Here is a 20,072-nt window from a genome sequence, read left to right on the forward strand (position 1 = left end):
CTTGCCACTTTAGGGGCATCAGAAGCATGGCATTAAGATCCCTAGGTGTTACTAAAGAATTGGCACTAGGTATGGCGGCAGGTCGGACATTCTATTCAAAGTAAATTTAGGAGCAGCAAATTCAAATGAGAAGTGAACTCACAGAAATTTTGAGGAGGACATAGAGACCCCAAGTATTACCAGCAGCACATGCCAGAGGACTTTGTTTTTGTTTTAGATTTAATTAAGCAATAATTATAGCCTAGTTCATACCCAGGACTCTGGATACATGGATGTTAAAGTCCTTGAGTACTGTACTCTTATGTTATGTTTTCCAGCATTCTTTAGAATAAACAGCACCAGATACAATGTAGCCACTCAACAAAAGCATTGTTTTGTAAAAAGGGAGATGCCTGCACCAGGATATGGCCTTTCTCTTTGCTAAATTGGTTTTCAACAAGCTGAATCCAAGTCATGAATATTCTCAGAAAATCCAGAAGAGTCCAGACTGAATTATGGCTTTCTACTTTCTTTCTACTTCTTGTTCCTTGATCTGGCCTCCAGCCAAGCATTTCTAAGGAGGCTTAGGGACTACATGAAGTTCTTTGCCAGAAAATAGTTCTTCCCAGCCCAGAGAAGTGGTAGAAAGGCAGGATACCAAAGAGCCTGGATTTGACTCCTTGCTCAACTGCCTAGTAGCTGTGTGATCTCAGGGGAGTCACTGCCTTTCTGTGCTTTGGTGCACCATCTATAAGGTGATGATAATGATAATACCTACACAGAGAGGACTGCTGCTATAGGATGGAAATGAGACAATCCATGAAAGCATTCACAAACTGGACCACAGTTAGTCCTCAATCACTGCTGGATATCTGAATTATTATTATGTCAAATTTCAATGCTCCCCAGCTTCTCCAAGATACTCTGCTGTTCTGTCCTGCATTGCTCATCGCATGTATCAGCCATGCCTATGTATATAAATTCCAGATTAATAGAGAAATGAAGGTTGTTTCTACAAGGAGAGCTGTGAGTCATTAGCATAGGATTCAATAATGAAATGTGAGGTCCCCAAGGCCACCTGCTATGGGGACAATCTTACTGCTTGGTGCTCTGTACTGGGAGACAAGAGCATCAAGGAGCCACATCTGACAGCTGAAGGCAGCAGATTCATCCTTGCTGTTGTAGCTTTGCCCACTCAAGTGGAATGAACTGACTTGTTATTTTTCTTCCCCTTTTTGTGCCCAGAAGGCATGAATTTACACATCTTAGAATCAGATTCCTCAATCTGTTCCCACATCGCTCAGCCAAGTTTGAGATGCCTGATGATCTTTGTTACACAGAAGAGCAAAGATGAATAGATGAGAGCTTGGCATCTCTCCCTGGAGGATGTACAGAGGTTGGAGCTGACCAGGACTGAATTCTTATTTCAGATCTTTCTCTACAATGTTCTTTGAAATGAAACAAAATCTAAATTCTGAATCCTGTGCTGGCATTAACATCAGCTGCTTCAAAAGATGATGTTCTTTTTGAGTATCACTATCAGGTTCCTTATATTTCTGGGAAAGGGACCTTTACATTCACCACAGGGTACAGGATTGACCTGGAAAAATTAATCCCTCCCTGACAGTTTCCTATTTGTTTAAAGTTCCTTATTGTTTAAAGGCCTACATACAAAGTACTCTATTTTATTGAAATTTCTAAAATGATTTTTAAGTAAGCTTTTTTTTGAATATAGCAGAAAGAAAACTATGCATATCCTTAAATATGCAACCTGAATTTTACAAGTGAATACATTCATTAATAATCAAGAAATTTTACATTGCCAATACCCCCAAAATCCTCCTTGCCACTCCCCCTCCAAAGGTAATAGTTAAATTAGCTTTGCCTATTTTTTGCAGTTTAATTAAATAGACTCATATAATATGCACTTTTTCAGTCTGATTTCTTTAGCTCAATATTAGATGGGTGATTCATTCAAGTTTTTGTATGGAGAAATAGTTTGCCCTTTTTAATTGTTGCATGGTATTCCATTTTATAAATATGCTGTAATTTATTTCTCCAGGCTAATGTTGATGAATGTTTATTTTCAGTTGTGAGCTCTTCCTCCGCTAAGCATTTTACATATATTCTTGTGCATATCTGTATGCACTTCTGATGAGTATAACTTAGGAGTAGAAATGCTGGCTCTTAGGTTTGCATATATTCAGCTAGAGTAGTTAAGGTCAAACTGGTCTCCATCATGCCACTCTAAGCTCCCAATAGCTGGAGTTCTCGTCATGGCGCAGTGGAAATGAATCTGACTAGGAACCATGAGGTTGTGGGTTCGATCCCTGGCCTCGCTCAGTGAGTTAAGGATCCGGTGATGCTGTGAGCTGTGGTGTAACTCGCAGACATGGCTTGGATTTGATGTTGCTGTGGCTCTGACATAGGCTGGCAGCAACAGTTCTGATTAGACCCCTAGCCTGGGAACCTCCATATGCTGAGGGTGTAGCCCTAAAAAGCCAAAAGACAAAAAAAAAAAATGATAAACTCCCAGTAGCATAGGATGACTGACCAGTTATGTGATATTATTCTTTTAAAATACAAATCTTCTGATGATTGCGCAGAATAACTTACTGTAGTCTTTAAGTTGCATTTTCTGGATGAGCAGTGGTGATGAGACTCCTTTAATATGCTCATTAGCTATTTGGTTATCTTCTTTGAGATATCTAAGTCATTTGTGCATTTTTCTATTGGGTTGCTGGAATTTGTCGTATTGATTTTTAGTATTTATTTATATTTTTCTGGATATGAGTTCCTTATTGAATGTATGTACTGCAGATAACTTCTCTCCTCTAGAGCTTCCCTTATTATTTTTTAAAAATAGCGTCTTTTGAAAAACAATTCTTAGTTTAATATAGCCTAAGTAAACCACATTTTCTTTTATATTTATCAGGTTTTGTTTCCTGTCATAGGTGGAACTTTATAGGAGTCTTGAGAGCATAGTCTTGTGCTGTTCACCAAGGCTTTCCTTCTGGATAGTGCCTCAATTCAAATTTTTATCTCCCCAAAATGTAATAAAAATATGTCTGACTTCACACCCTATTAGTGACTTACTCTCTATTTTGCCTGTATCCTTTAGAGATTGTCATATAATTCAAGGGAAGAGAAGACACATAATACTGTATGAATTCTCTAGACTCCCTTTCTCACTGGGATTTGACCTCATCAGTCTCAGGGAACCTGGTGACCTTGAAGTCCAATTTTTGTCTTTCCATCCTTGCGCTTCCACAAATAGATGTCTAGCCAATACTTTCTAACTGTCTACCGTGGATATGAAATCTGACCTCTTCTACAGTGTGATGTATGAACGGGCAAAGTTCTTGAGGGGAAATAACAGCATAAAATGTTGGACTCATCAGTGAATTTCCCATCTCTCAAGAAAAGAATTGTACCTTCTCAAATGCTCTTCCTCCTTCTGTCTGTATGTCTATCTGTCTCTCTCTCGCTCCCACTCTCACTCTTGCTCTAAATATATATGGATATATTTGTTTTGCAGTAAGCTAGTCTGTCACAGCCTCAGGCAGAAGTCCTCAAAGATTTATTTCTGTGAAAGGCAAGCAACTCCAACTGGCCTAATTTGGTCTGCCTCTTTCTAGTTCCATCTGAAGAACTTTGAGGAGCCATAGTGTTCAGAAGGTTGGGTATGGTTAAAAGGCACTTATTAAGTAGACAGTAGAAAAGAGTATTACGTTAGAGTGGGATTTTCTAAGGGGTCCTTACACTAAAAGCATCAGCATCATCTGAGCCAGAGTTTCAAACTCATTAGTTCACAGTTGTTTTTTTTTTTTCTATAGGAATTAAAATACTAAGTATTTGGAACAACCATGACAATGTAATCCTAACTGCTTCATCTTTTCCCTTCATGTCAGAGCCTCTCAGGCTGGACTATCCCTTTTGACTTTACCCTTGTTTCTTTCTTTTTTCTTGAGGCATAAGGCATAATCCCTGAGCTCATTAGAAATGCATCCTCTTGGGTCCTATCTCAACCTACTGCATAAGACTCTTTAGAGATGGAGCTTGGATAACTGTTTTAACATGCTTGCCAGGTAATTCTCACGCGTGTTAAAGACGAAGAACCAAGGAGGTATCAAAAGAGAAGAGGAGAAGTTATGTTGTACCTCTTCATCCTGGTGTCATTATGAACTTTTAAAATCCCTTTTATATTAACAAGGTCTAGCACAGTGTTGGTCATACTTGAGCTACACAGAAAACAAGGTTGAAGGAAGGATGCACAGCTTAATAACAGATCATTTAGTCCTTTAGAGGCTGTCTTACTCATTTACAAGATGACAAATATGCCTGTGTACACTGTAAAATAAAGAATATAAATGTCATCTTATTCTACCACTTGAATACTCAGAAATTTCAGAAAACCATAACTTGGCAAATAATAATTGGTGCTTATCATGATATACCTGAGGTGCTCTTAAAAATAAACCTCTCGGAGTTCCCGTCGTGGCTCAGTGGTTAAAGAACCTGACTAGTATCCATGAGGAGGCAAGTCTGGTCTCTGGCCTCACTCACTGGGTTAAGGATCTGGCATTGCCGTGAGCTGTGGTGTAGGTCACAGACATGGCTCGGATCTCACGTTGCTGTGGCTGTGGTATAGGCCAATATCTACAGCTCCAATTTGACCCCTAGCCTGGGAACCTCCATATGCCATGGATACAGCCCTAAAAAGACAGTAAATAAATAAATAAACCTCTCAATTACCAAATAAATTATAATTAATTATGTTTCGATTGGCCCTGATGCTTATATGTATGACCAGCATGCTGCCTTTGGAAAGGAAAAGCCAAGACTTCAAGGTAAGAGAAGATGGCATCAGCAGCTTTTAGGTTAACTGAGCATAAGTGTGTAAGTTGTTCTAGGAATACGGTTGATGTATTCTGAGAAAACATGTTGCTAAAGGGCCAATAAGGCAAAGTTAAAACCAAAAAGAATCCTTAAGAGGTGAGAGATTAAGTAAAAGTGAAGAACAATTTGCAGGGAAATAAAAATAAGTGAAGAAATGCATCAGAGAAGGTGAACGATAACAACAAAAACCAAGGATGTAAAAGTAGAATAAAAATGTGAAACAAAATTAAAAATGAAGGAAGTATACACATGAAAACAAAAACAGAAAGACATAAACAGAACCATGGTTTCTGAGGAAAAATTACTGGCTCTGGAAGCAGAGAGGAGATGGAATTTGTCCTACCTCTTCCAATTGAACCATGAGAGTCACATTGTGGCCTTGCTCTGCTGTTAGCTTTCCATCAGCAGTGACAATCCGGAGCCCTCGAGGTGCCTTCCCTGGACACTTCTGCGGTTTGGCTGTGTACTGTTCTCTCACTCCATCCGTGCAGTTATTGGAAACCACCTTTCGATACCTATGTGGAGCAAAAAAAAAAAAGCTCAAATTGTAACCCAGCTCATTATAATATGGGTGACTCCCAGCTCTTAAAGCTGGACCCTCTGCCTAGCCCCAAGGGCTATCCATTGCTACCTTCATAATGCTCTAAAGATGACACTTTATTCACAGAAGGTTCCCAACAGAGATACAAATCATCATAGGAACACGTATCTATTGTCCACATTTTAATTAATTGATTTTATTCATTTAGTCAGTTTTATTCATTTAGTCATTCCTTTGATCAAGGAATCAAATCATTTCAGTAGAAGACATGGTCCTTCCTTGCCCTTGATAAGTTTATAATCTAGTTGAAAAGACATACATGGATAATTGAGGATATACGTCAAAGGCTACATCATTAAGGGTTAGGATGAGCAATACATATTGCAAAGAAATGTTTCCATTTAGAGAAAGATGCATCATATGACTCAATATTAGGTACCATAGACTGCAGTATTTGTATAGTGCAAAAAGTTGGATAGATTTCATAGTTTCTACTCAGTATCTCGTGAGGGGTTACATATACTGCCTTCTATTGAAACTTCATATTAAGGAGACTTCAGTCTGCAGATTGAGTAAATCCTTCCTACTTTTTGCTTTTTTCTTCTTTTTTTCACTTTAATAGAAACAGACCAAGAAATTAAGATTCATAGAACTTAACTTGTTTTCTCAAGATCAGACAGCCAACACCCTAGACCATTTGTCTCTAGAATACACATATTCTTTATTATTACACTACTTTACTACATACTATTATACTATATTCTTTAATATTACTATTCTTTACTATTGCACACATTTAAATACTGAAATATCTGCCTAGCTGTTGGGTATTACCACTGCCCTGAACTCTTTAAGTATCCCACCCACCAACCCAGCTATGCTGGTCCCCATCCTTGGAGTTTCTGCTTCACCTAGCAATCCAGCAGCAAATGAGTTAAGACCTCACACACCAAGGATCCCCCCCCCCCCAAGCCCTGCTCCTGCACTGAGATAACCTAGTTATTCTAATTGGTCATTGCCATGTCTGAGCAACTTCCACAACATCCCATCTGATATTTTATTTATTTATTTATTTATTTATTTATTTATTTATTTATTTATTGCTTTTTACGGCTGTACTGACAGCATATGGAAGTTCCCAAGCTAGGGGTTGAATCAGAGCTGCAGCTACCGGTCTACATGGTCTACATCACAGCCATGACAACACCAGATCCCAGCTGCATCTGTGACCTACGCCACAGCTCACAGCAACACCGGATCCTTAACCCACCGAGCAAGGAGAGGGATCGAACCCGCATCCTCATGGGTACTTGTCAGATTCTTACCGACTGACTCACAATGGGCACACCCATCTGATATTTTTAGAAGTCCACTGTAGATGCTTATGACTGTATGCTGATTTAAAAAGAAAATAAGGGCAGATGAGAAAGAGAAGGGGGAAAAAAGGTGCAGACAGTGAAGAATAGTAACTTTTTGGTACCAGCAATAGTAGCAAAGAAATGACCAGCTATGTCACACAGTAATTATGGCATCTCAGTTAGTTAAACTGCAACAGAAACTCCCTGTGGGCTTCAGAGGCAAAGCACTATGCAAATGAAAGGCAGGTTATGATTTTTAATCATTTGGCATCCAAGTACACCTGTGACTTTATCTTGGCGAGCTGCTATGGAGGCAGGAGCTCACCGTCATCAGCTAGAGAACATTCCTGTTGTTTGTCACTGTTCCGACCAATCGTTGCCCCAGGCTTTCCTAAACCCTGCAGCAACAGGAGTTCTGCTTAAATCCAAAGCACGAATCTTTCCCCCTGGGATTGTGCCACGGAGAAGACTGTTGGTAATTTTTTTTAAATGCTCATTAAAAAGCATTCTGAAATTGTTATATTTCCTGGATGAAAATGGCATTGCATTAGCCCAATCAGACTGGTCCCCGAAATTTAGAAGAAAATTGTGCAGAAATACAGAGTTCATTTACTCAAGTAAGCACACACCTGCTTTCTGCAGTACAGAATGGTTCTATTTTCATCTCAGCAGCTGTCCCTGGGTCTGTTACATAAATGAATAATACATTTAATATGTTATTAAATGGGGCTGCTACCTCCGCAATAACAAGGCAACTTATGATTATGTTGGACCTAAGCTCTGAATATTACTGGGATGCATTTAGTTGGTAAAACATTTTTCAATCTGCCAAGAAGAAAAGTGCTTTGTAATGGCAAGGGAGTCTTTGTGCAATTTCTGAAAGGAAACATTCTGCAAATATGCCTTTGATATTACCGACCGCTCATCAGTAGATAGTGTCTGATTACTTCAACAACCCCAATTTCAACTATTCTCTTCCTTCCTTTCTTGATACTTGTCTGTCACCTTTTCCTTTTTACCCCTACCCTCTTTGATTTTGCTTCTGTGCTGCCTGCCAGTCTTTAAAAAGATAAAGGACATAGTTTTTCTTTGTGAGAGTAAAACAGGAAAAAAGCACCAAAAGTCTTCATATCCTGTGATCTTACTATTTAGCAGGGGTTTTTTTGTTTGTCTGTTTGTTTTTTTAACTTAGGATTTTGGTACAAATGTTTGGTACAGACGTTTATGACTATTTAGCATATGTTAAGGTGATAGTATATTCTAGCTTAGTCAATCACAACCCTGTCCTCGATGTCAAAGCCCTGCCCCCAGAAATTATGGTTTAATTGAGAATTCTGGGTATCAGTATACTTTCATTTATGTTTTAAGTTCCCTGGTGATTTCAGTGTGCAACCAGGATTAAAGATCACTGCCCTGGTGGTCAAAACTAGTGTTGTGGAACCAAATTGCCTCAGTTTAAATGCAGGTTCTTACTCATTATACAAACTTGGGCAATTTACCCAGACACTAATGCTTAGGTTCTCTGCCTGTAAAATATGGATAATTACAGAATCTTTTCCTAAAGTTCTTGGGAGCCGCAAATGAGATAATGCATTCATGAGGACCACACAGAATCTGGCACACTGCAAGACCTTACCAAATACTAAAATATCAAAAGGTAGTAAAAAGTTTGTATTTAAAGTATTAAATATTAACTTGGTATTATACAAGTTCCCTGAAAATAGAAACTAAACTTTTATTGCCAAGATTCTCTTAAGATCAAATTAGACCATGTTAATTTCTTCCTTAAAATAATTCAAAACTTCCCATGGTTTATTCATAAAGGGTAAAATTCAGGTTTAAAAGAGAGGTCCATGGTCTGTCCTCAATGCGTTTTTCTTTTTTGGATGCCCCACAGCGTATGGGGTTCCCTGGCCAGAGATCAGATCCAAGCTGCGGTTGCCACCTATGCCAGATCCTTTAACCCATTGTGCCAGGCCAGGGATCAAACCTGTGTCCTGGTGCTGCAGGGATGCCACCGTTCCATTGCACCACAGTGTGAACTCCAATCCCCAAGTATTTTTTAAGCTTTATCTCTCTCCGCTGCCTGACATGTTTCCTGAGCTCAGGGCAGTCTGACGTTGACATGCCTTTTCCTGTCTGTGCAATTCGTTCTGTCTGGGATGGTCTTACTCCTGTCAAGATTCTATTTATTCATTAAAATTCAGTGTAGAGGGAGTACCCCTTGTGGTACAGTTGGTTAATGATCTGGCACTGCTGCAGCTGTGGCAAAGGTAGGTCACAACTGTGGCTCGGATTGGATTCCTGGCCCAAGAACTTCTATATGCCATGGTGCGGCCAAAAAAAGAAAAAAAAATTCAATATAGAAATGATGTCTTCCTATGATGATGTTTATTCCCCCTTTTCACAGAAGTTATTATTTGTAATGATCAAGAAGAGCTAGAACTTCAGGTTTTCCTATAGCCAAGGCAGGTCTTATTGTCACTGAGCTCTGGTATCCCTCATTTGTGTGCACAGTGAGAAGAACTGAAACTGTTTAATATAATCTTGGATTATACTACGAATCTCTGTTTTTAAAGGAAACTGCCTTGTTACAGTGACTTGAAACAAAAATGGGGCAAGTCCTGGGGACATAGAAGAGAGCTAGTCCTGGATACAGTCTTCTGCTAACACCTGAAATCTTTCTAGACCCTATGTGCCCATATGTCATCAATAACCCTAGATAGCAGTATGGCTGCTAACATACTACTAACACCAACATTCAGAAAGAATGGGGTTCCATGGTTGACTAAGCAGGTTCGCCAAGTGTCTCTCTTCCAGGCAATAGCTGAGGACTTTCTCCTTAAACCAAGTAAATAGACCTCGGGGACTGCTGTCAGACAGAAGACTAGGTGGAAGGAAGAAAACTTTTCTTGCATTAAATAGGATGGAAGCACACATCTTTTAATTTGAACAATAAATAGAATGTAACTTCATCTGAATGCCAACTTGATGAAGCGGAACATATGGCCAACCAAATTCAATGACTTCCTATCAAAAATCATGAGAATGGCTTGTGGAATCCACTACCGGAGCCAACCAGCCACCTAACTCACAGGGAGAATGCCCCTTCTTTTAAACCTCTTAATATCAGATCATTTCAAATTGGTCATGGACACGTCAGGGCCTGAAGGGATCTCAGAGAACATCCAACACAATCCCGCTGGGTTGCACAGAAGAAAGAGATACAGTGTAGAGAGTTTCCCAAGATCACACAGGAGATGAGTGGTGGTTACAGGCCTCTGGCCTGAATTTTGCGCTCTCCTGCCACACAATGCAGTACCACTCAGATGAGTATTGTTATTGCCAATGCCACCGACGTGGGCAGGACAGCGATGTGGGGAACCAGGTCTGCACATGCAGAGACGTGCACCTTCCTCTCCACTGCCAACATTCATGCCATCCCACAAATACATGGGGGAGATGCATCTAAGAAAGATATTCTGAAGAATCAACTTTGTAGCAACAGCCAATTATAGTGCATCTGCTGTGAGACTGCGTGGGTGTTTTCCAAGAAAACGGCTACACGGGCCCCTGCAGGGTTGAGTCTGTAAATAATGCAAGTGATTTCCTTTCTGTAGACGTGAGACCCATACACCGCTTTCAGACCCGTCATTCTCCGAGATGTACACTGACAAATCCACTGAGGAAATCAGACCGAACACCAAGATCCCATCAGGTACAGAAATGGGATCACTGAGGAAAAGACCACAGCCCCAAAGACCCTGGAAATAGCAACCCCAAAGCAATGGCAGGATAGCCTGGGTCTAAGTGTTTTCATGGCTGATGTCGAGAGGAATATGTTTATAGAAAGCATTTTTAAAACATTCTCAATGTATGTTGACAGTATGGAGATTACTATTTTGCTATATTTATGTGTATATATTTTTTTCCTGGACTCACTAAATGTTCTTATATAGATACCGAATTAATGCTATTTTTAAATCCTTTTTTTCAGGCTTCCTGAGTAAATATCTCCATTGAATATTGAGAAACTAACCCTGAGGAAAAATAAGAATGTAAATTGTATGTTTACATTCTTCCAGGAGGGATTATTGGCTCCTCTAAAGTAACTCCACAGACAGAAATTTCTATACCCACTTTTTTTAAAACACATCTAGAAATATCTCTAGCTTAATAGCAAGAAGAAATCTGTCCCCTGAGAAGATTATCTTGGTTTCTTAGAATAAACCAGCCCAGTGCCCACTTTATTTTACATCTACAGAAACTTTTACGGTTGGCATGAAACAAGCAATGTCCTATTTAATTTAGCAACTTAAATTTGTATCATGTTCCCTGGATCCCAAACAGTATAAACAAGATTTAACCGTATATCAGTTCGGCGAAATAAACCTGTGCTTCTATATGTGCAAACTGAGATATTTATAGTCATTGATGGAGAGGCAAAGAAGAATATATTTGGGATTATTTCAGTACTAAATGCAAGATGATATGTAGATGAATACTAATTTCACCTTATTTGAAGAAAAGGAAGTCGTTCACTAATCAGGTAAATGTGTCTCTGCCTTGAGTGGCAATGATGGACCGGACACCTGTTCTGGTGTATGGTGGTTTTCTAATTATGTGACTTTATGAGCCTATACAAGTTATCATTTCAGTTTATAGATGAGGAAACGGGGGTTTGGATTAAATGCGTTCAAGATCTCAGTGCTGTCATGACTCTAAGTGTCTGACTCTAGATCCACAATAAAAGAAAGTTTTCCCCTTCTTTTTACCTTCACCTCCAGAGGAGTCCATAGGTGATGACCACTGGTGATGGTACCTGCCCTTTGTAAAGTGATTACTATTTGCTAGGCACTGTGCTGCAGGCTTCATTCACAGCATCCTATTTCATCAAACCCCAAAAACAAACAGCAAAATTTTATAGGTGAGGAAACTGAGGCTCAAAGAAAGGAGGTCACTTGCCAAAAAGAACAGTAAATGTCAGGGGTTGTGTTTCACTCTAAAATCACGCTGTTTTAGAAATATACTCACACAGAGTACAGACTGTGGTTGCCAAGAGGGAGGGAGGGATGAATTGGGAGTTTGAGATTAACAGATGCAAACTATTATATATTCAATAGATAAACCACAAAGTCCTACTGTCTAGCTGAGGCAACTATATAGATTCAGTCTTGTAATAAACCATATAATGGAAAAGAATATATATACATATATGTGCATAACTGAATCACTTTTCTGTACAGCAGAAATTAATATACCACTGTAAATCAATCTATAAAATAAATTTTTTAAAAAACCACATCATGGAGGAAAAGAGAAAAAAAAATCTCTGTTTTCTACCAAGCAACCCATCCCCATTAGAGTTCCCTCTCTACCCATAATAGGCTAAAGGCTCTAGTACCAGCCTCCCTGCCTTCCACGGAATGGCTTGTGGAAGGCGTGAAGGCCAAGGGTGAAAAGAAGCAGACAGAATGTTGTAGAACCCTGCTTACATGTCATCCACATAGTGTGGACACTGGAAACCTGACACTAGGGACTGGTGACTACAGCCACCTGGAGGGACATGCTTCACCCACTTCAGCTCTTATTCCAACCATCTTTTCTAAGACCTTTCCAAGAACTGAAACAAAAATTGCATACCCATGCACTTTTACGTGGTGAAGCTGTGACAGTCTGGGCATCTTCTCAAAATACCATTTCTACTGGGCATACTAAGAACCGATGTTATACTGTGAAGTGAGTGAACCTGACAACCCAGCTATCTACACAGGGTAATAAGCTGACTGAGAGCAGCCATAGCCATTGCTAAAGTGAGCTCTTAAAAAAAATAATAAAAGGAAGGTTTACCTGCATGCCTTCAACTAAACTCTCATAAACGTGCTACTGGCAGAGCTGCCTGTTAAACTTGAAGGACAAGCTAGGATTGCTCAGCAGACCCCCTTCAATTCAAGTTCTGACTGCATGGCTGTAGCACATGGGGCAAGGGAGGTACCTGGGGAATGAGAACTATGGAGGCCGACCCTGAGCTCCTGATTCCTCTGCACTTCATCCCCATCTGAGCTAATACCGATTCTTTAGGACAACCCGAGATGCCCAAGGATGGGTTACAACAGGCATTGGAGAGGTGTAGGAGCAGGGTGGCTCCTTAATTCTGCAGACTTCCAGGCACTGATATCAGGGCTTGTCCTTGAGAAAACTACCAGCATGGCCCTTTCACCTGAGTCATCTCTTGTTTCTTTTGCTTAAAACAACCTGCCTCACCTTGTCAGTGAGGGAAATCCTACTTACCTGTCCTCTCAGCATTCCCTTACTGGCATATGTATTTTAAAGGAGAAGAGCAGTTAATACAATTGAATCTCTGGGGCTCACAGGCAGTGTGTGGTCAGGAGGCTGGTGTTTTGTTTGTTTGTTTTTGTTTTTCCTTTTTTAGAGCCATACCAGTGGCAGATGCAAGTTCAGGCTAGGGGTCAAATCAGAGCTACAACTACAACTGCTGGCCTACACCAAAACCACAAAACCACAAAACCACAGCAACGCCAGATCCAATCTGTGTCTGCGATCACAGTTCATAGCAATGCCAGATCCCCCAACCCACAGAGCAAGGCCAGGGATCAAACCAGCATCCTCATGGATACTGATCAGGTTCGTTTCTGCTGTGCCACAACAGGAACCCCGAGGAAGCTGGTGTTTTAACCTTTATGGAGATGCTTGGCAATGCCTGGAGACAGAGCTCTAAGAATTAACCAGCTCACTGGGTGGAATTTGCTTTAGGAGCTGGCAGAAAGAGCTTCAATTGCCAAAAGAGACTCTAATTAATGTTGTACGGTTTTAATAACAATTATTATGGTATGAGAATGCTAATTACAGCACGCTTTATAGTGGTAGGAAATAGGAAATGATCACAATGTCCCTGAAAGGGGTGACTACATCATCCCAGCTGCTCGATTACAGGAAGTTCAAAAAAATTTGATAGCAAGTAGCCTTATATACTCTGACCTGGAAAGATGCATAAGACACATGTTTGAATGGAAAAGGCAAAGAGAAAAATAATACATCTATTGAAAATTGCATCTAAAAACTATATCCCAAATTATATATTTTTCTTGACATAATTATTCAATGACAAATGCAAAGGAAGGTGTTTAAAAGCATGCATGCCAAACAGACCACAATTGTATGGGAAATGGGTCCAGGATTGGAGTGATAATCTAAATTAGCTTTTTTTCTTCTTTTTACAGCTGACTTTATGGCATATGGAAGTTCCCAGGCCAGGGGTCAAATCAGAGCTGAAGCTGCCAGCCTGTACCACAGCCATTGCAACATCTGATCTGAGCGCATCTGTAACCTAAGCCACGGCTTGCTACAATGCCAGATCCTTAACCCACTGAGTGAGGCCAGGGATTGAACTCACATCCTCATGGAGACTATGTTGGGTTCTTAACCTGCTGAGCTGCAATGGGAACTCCTAAATTGGCTTTTTAAACATAAAAATATATGTGTGTGCAAGTGCGTGTATATATAGTAATTAGATGTCTTTAAGTGAAAAGCTAAATGTTTAAAGTCAGCCTTGTAATGACTATAACATTACTGAGTATGTCCTTATGAAATGCCACTGAGTCAACATATAGATAAGTGACATCTGGGGTGAGGGGCTGGAGTGGGATTAAGAAGGACAGAAAGTTCTTTTTCAAATTCATCTACACATTAGCTCTTGCCCACTCTTGAGTTGGCTATAGACACTGCAAATGGGAATATGAGGTCTGGACCCTCCTTTGAGGATGATTTCAGGTCCCTGTCCTGGCCAACAGTCTTCTTATTCCTGACACAAATGTGTCGTGTAGACAATGCATCATCTGTGGGGCACAAATGACACCCTTTCCCCTGACCTTAGTCCATAGGGCCTTATGCAGGTGGTCACTCCTCCTCCTGGGAGCATTTAACTCTGGAGAACAATGCATTTATCCCACCTGCGATGGCTGGTATTTATCATATGTTTTTTTTACACAAAGTCACTCTCTGATGCTGATGCTTTTCTGCAAAAAGTCTGAATGAAATGAATAGAACCAGCATATGCAATAACTCAACAAAGATCCTTTAGCATCAGACGCTCTCATGTAATACCCACAGATAGGAATAACTTCTGAGAGCAGAGACAGAGCCTTGGGAAGTAATATTTGTGATTTGGTGATTAATAAACACAACTGCATTGACAAACATGTATATACCCGGACACTCATTGCTGAACCACTTTTGTCACTGAAATGGTAATTTTATGGGGCACAGTTGAAAAACCCCATTGAATAGATATTATAAATTATTCATCTCTGATGTTTTACTTTATATGGTTTAGGATTAATTTGGGTTTCACAAACTAAAGTTTTCCAAAGGAACGGTGAAATCTTTTTAAGTAGACTTAAAATAGTGTATGTTTGTATATGTGTGTGTGTATACATATATATATAATTATAAAATTAAAATAATATATATTCTCAATAAACTGAAACATGAGGGGTCATCAGCCTTTATTCTGTCTTATTGCAGCGAGTTGATTAGCATCTGGAGCAAATTAGACTCCTCTGAACTTCAGCTTCCTGTCATCAACATCAAAGAGGGAATAAGTATAACTTCCTCAACTGACTTGTGAGAGAAAAATCAATTCTGAAATTAGCTTCAGGGGCTCCCAATGTGCATTACAATACCTAAACAGGCTGGTACCTGCAAATGATAACGTCCCTTCCTTTGGCATTTCTTCACCACTGAGTTTAGTTATTTCATCAGCCCTTTTCCATTTTTTCCCACAGTGCTAGATGCTGAAGACCTCGCTACCCCACGCTGTAAAAATGTTATTTGTAATTTTCTCAGGTTTTGTGCTACAGTTCCAACAAATTGCAGCTTATCTCTTTATTCAAAAGTTGTAGGACTCTTAACATCAGTGGTAAGAATATTGACATAGGTGCTTGTGTTTCTTCTTTCCTTTAAAAAAGTAGGATTTGTTATTTTGTTAATTTTTTTAAAGAAACTTCCGAAATTTCAAATACAAAAGTACATAAATGAAAACATGGATGTCCTCACCTCTCTACTGCAGCTGGTGTGCAAAGAACAACTGTCAAGTAGTACCAGTTGCTCCTCCCCTTCCCTCTTCCTTCCTTTCCTCCTTTTCCTGGTCTGTTGGTGAGGTGCCTGCTCCTCTCTCCCTCCCCCATCCCCCCTTCCCTCTTCCTTCTTTCCTCCCTCCCTCTCTCCTTCCTTCCTTCCCTCTCTCCATCCCTCTCCCCTCCCTCCTTCTCCCCATCTCTCCCTTTCTTCCTCCCTTTTTAACTTTTCAATGTCAGAATTCGCAAATATGCACAAACAAGAGAGAAGGCAGTATAATACCCACGCCTCATTAATTTATCTTCAACATTTATTAATACCTATCTTTTTAAAAATATTTTAAAACAAATGTCACATATTATGTGTTTCTAAAAGATAAGGTTTCCTTTTCTTTTTTATCCTAACCAGAATACCATCATCACAGCTAAATATATAATATCTTTAGTTAATATGATAGACATATTTAAACTTAGCTATAACTTAGTATCACCTGTGATAGTTAAGTTTATGCATCAACTTGAATGGGCCAAAAGGTGCCCACATATTGAGTCACATATTATTCTGGATGTTTCTCTGAGGGTGTTTTTGGATGCGAGTAATATTAAAGCAATAGGCTGACAAAAGCAGATTGTCCTCCCCAAAATGGGTGGGCCTCAGCTAATCCGTTGAAGGCTTAAAAAGGCCAAAAAGGTTAACCCTCTTCTGAAGAAGAGAAAATGTGCCTTGTCCCACTGCCTTCACCCTGGACATGACGTTTCCTGCCTTCACACTCAGATGGAAACATCAGCTCTTGCTGGGTTTCGACCCTGCGGCCTCGGAGAGGAACGGCACCGTCAGCTTTCCTGGCTCACCACCAGTGTCGAGACTGGGACTGGAAACACCATCCTTTCTCCTGGATCCCTAGCGAGCCAACAGATCTCATGACCTGGACTTGCCAACCTCCATAACTGGGTGATCCGATTCCTTATAATGCATCTCTTTATTTATATACACATGTATATCTCCAATGAAGATAGAAAAATGTATCTCCAGAAAACCCTGATTAATACCTCACTCGTTAGGCCCTATTCATCAATGTGTTTTTATAGACTGTTGAATTAGAATCCGAATAGTTTCACCCACTCTATAAATATCAGTTACAACTGCAGGTAAGTCAAAGACTATTTTCCCTTTGAGGGTATTTCTTAAATAATATTGTATAACCCCCCACAACACAGAACATTAAACACACAATTTTAGATGCTGATTTCAGATTTATAAAGAAAGAATGCATGCCTTCAACGTGTCAAGAGCGGACATGGAGAAAATTAAACACAGTTCTACTAACACTAGCACACTCTTGAAAAGTCAATGAGCTTCCTTTCTGCCTCCGGGTTCCACATTTGTAAAACAGGAAACACACATGGAAAATACTTATTTGGCTGTCCAGGGATGGAGTGAAGGTAAAAGGTATCATATGACTGAACAGTTCTGAAATAAAAGTTTCAAAAAATGAAGAAATGACAATATATTATCAATACTGCCACCTTCATCTAAGGAATTTGTTTCATTTCTTTATTTGCACCTGGGGTCTTATTCTCAGGTGAAATTTGCCTTAACAAGGCAAATCTGTGCTGCATTATGAAAATGAACACAGGCAAATACATTGGTGCTGTCATGAAATAGGCATGGTCTCTGATCAAAGCAATTCTGTAAACTTCACACATGTTCAAAAGCAGCCGAAGTTGACCTCCTAAGGCCCCTGCTTCAGACACTCACCCAGTGCTATTGAGGTAACTCTGTCCCAAGCTGCAGTCCTTCGACAGAGAAGATGGATTGAACCAAAATGCTGGCAGGCACTGGCCATTGCTGTGTCGCTCATAACCGTAGTCACTGTTGGGCAGAGAGCCAAGAGAAACCTTTCAGTAGGTGACAACGTTACTGAGGACAATTTCATGTCAGTCCGGGCCAACTTCTACTCTAGTCAATTCATCAAAGAACAAGCATTTGTTGAGTCAATGCTTTTCCAAAAATGGAGGCCTTTTTTTCCATGAATTATCTATAAATCACCCATGGAAACATTCTAGAGAACCCATTTTGAGAAATGCTAACTTGGAGGCCAGAGAGAGGCATGTGTAGATAGGAAAGCCTAATGCCCAATAATTCCCATCAAATACTTTTAAGTCAAGAGGAGACACTATTCTCCTTAGTGAGAGACACAATACTGACTCTGGCTGGACCCAGAGAAAGCTATAGTGGGGGATGCTCCCATCCTCAGTGTCGGGTTTCAATGAAGAGTTGTATGACACCACAGGTGGCATTATCCTCACACTAGTGATGTCTTTGGGGTGCTCTTCCAAGACATCTGGATACACCAAGGGGAGCTGAGCCAGGGCTCTCTGTGCATAAGCCATATGTTTCAAAGTTAGCAGGAGAAGAAATGTCCTTCAGGAGTGTTGCTAGCATTCCCCCAAAGAAAAGCTCTGCTCTCCTCAGTTAACACTGCCAATTGGGACAAACTGCTTTAAATCGTCTCTCTAGTTTGAAAACAGTCAAAGACTTTTCCCTTGCCTCCAGGAGCCTCTGAATGGCCTGATATTCTTGGCGTCTGAAAGATAAACTCGGGTGCAAAGATGGCAACAAATTGCACCTCCACATGCACAGACAAATTGCTGGCAGCACTCAGCAAGCGTTAGTATGAATTGGCCCATCTGTGTCATGGAGGTGAGATGCTGGCGCATGAAGGCTGGGAGAGAAGAACTCGGCTTGCTAAGGACCCTGTCACCAGGCAGCTGGCACTCAGAATTATGCACATACCAGCTGGATTTGGTGCCAGCTCAAGACAGCATGGGTAGGAAGACTTCAGAAATGCTGCCTACAGGATGCCCAATGTTCATGTCTGGAAGTTACTTTACAAATGCTGGAAATAACTGTCAAGGTCATCTGGGTTGTGCGGGGATGGGGGAGTCTATCCAGGGGAGAGCCAAGCCAAGAGAGAACACTCAATGACAATCACCTTTTGTGATGCAACAGTCAGTTGGAATTACCTAAGCTCTAGCTACTGTGAGAAATCAACTAGGTCATGGTGAGCCTTCCAAAATATTTTCAGAAATCATGCAGTTTCAAAAATCCCATTTGACCAGATAACCTTACAGTGACCTCATTCATGATGCACTTCCCACTCCTCTGATGACATTTTAGTTAGTGGGATGAGCAGCAGATTGCAATCACAAAGGAATGCAAGAATTGGGCCAAGCCTAAGGGGAGTGAGATGAAGAAGGGAGAAACTTTCCTTTTGCCCGAGTTCTCTTCACACCAACTAGCTTAGAATTGAACAGAAAAACAATACATGGTAATGCCAACAACAAATGACTGGCTTATGTGGGACCCTGTAGAAAAGATTCCCAAAGGAACAGGAACAGATGTTTTCAGAAAAATTAAGGGAATTGGGAACGGTTTTTTTTTTTTTTGGTCTTTTGTCTTTTTAGGGCCACACCCTAAACATATGGAGGTTCCCAGGCTAGGGTTCTAACCAGAGCTATTTCTGCTGGCCTACGCTACAGCCTCAGCGACACCAGATCCGAGCCATGTCTGGGACCTACACCACAGCTCATGGCAATGCCAGATCCTTAATCCACTGAGCGAGGCCAGGGATCGAACCCACAACCTCGTGGTTCCTAGTCGGATTCCTTTCTGCTGCACCACGATGGGAACTCTGGGACTGGTTTTTACGAGAAAGGATATTTGCTCTCTGCCCAAGAATGACTGTTTGCTAAGGCTGAAGTTAAATCACTAAGACCAAAAGTTAGGCTCCCTTACAAACTCTCCTTAAATAGAATAAAAGAGACGCAGTCAGGCTTCAGAAAGAGGGATGTGATGAACGACAAACACTCTGTGGACGTTTTCCCTGTGAATGTGTTTCAGGATGTCAATCCTAAAAGGTAGGACAGGGATAAAATATCTTTATGATTTTAACAACGTGCACAGACTGAAAAGGAAGTCAGGGCTGGGGAGGCCTCTGCAGAATTCCTGTGAGGCTCCCTGTAACTGAAGCTCTGTTTGGCCTCTGGCTGAGCCCAGCGAAACACAGTACTGGCTCTTGGCTTGCCTTCTCTACCAACAGGAGAGGAACAGCCTTGGGTGATCAGTCTGAGTGCTGGCAGCCAATTTGCCAGGCCTGCCCAGTACTATTTATTTAGAGAATGCTCCTCAAGGCCTCC

At 40.6% G+C, this 20,072-nt stretch overlaps 1 protein-coding gene across 1 annotated transcript in view; it reads right to left on the reverse strand.

Moving 5' to 3' along the window:
- The window catches only part of SORCS1 (sortilin related VPS10 domain containing receptor 1), a 529,669-nt gene that overhangs the window by 67,392 nt on the left and 442,205 nt on the right, over positions 1 to 20,072 (reverse strand). Inside the window, 2 exon segments of the mRNA XM_013983712.2 lie at positions 5,222 to 5,393; positions 17,632 to 17,745. Coding sequence (XP_013839166.2) covers positions 5,222 to 5,393; positions 17,632 to 17,745 — 286 coding nt within the window.

This window comes from Sus scrofa, chromosome 14, assembly GCF_000003025.6.
Source record: "Sus scrofa isolate TJ Tabasco breed Duroc chromosome 14, Sscrofa11.1, whole genome shotgun sequence".
Taxonomy (NCBI): domain Eukaryota; kingdom Metazoa; phylum Chordata; class Mammalia; order Artiodactyla; family Suidae; genus Sus; species Sus scrofa.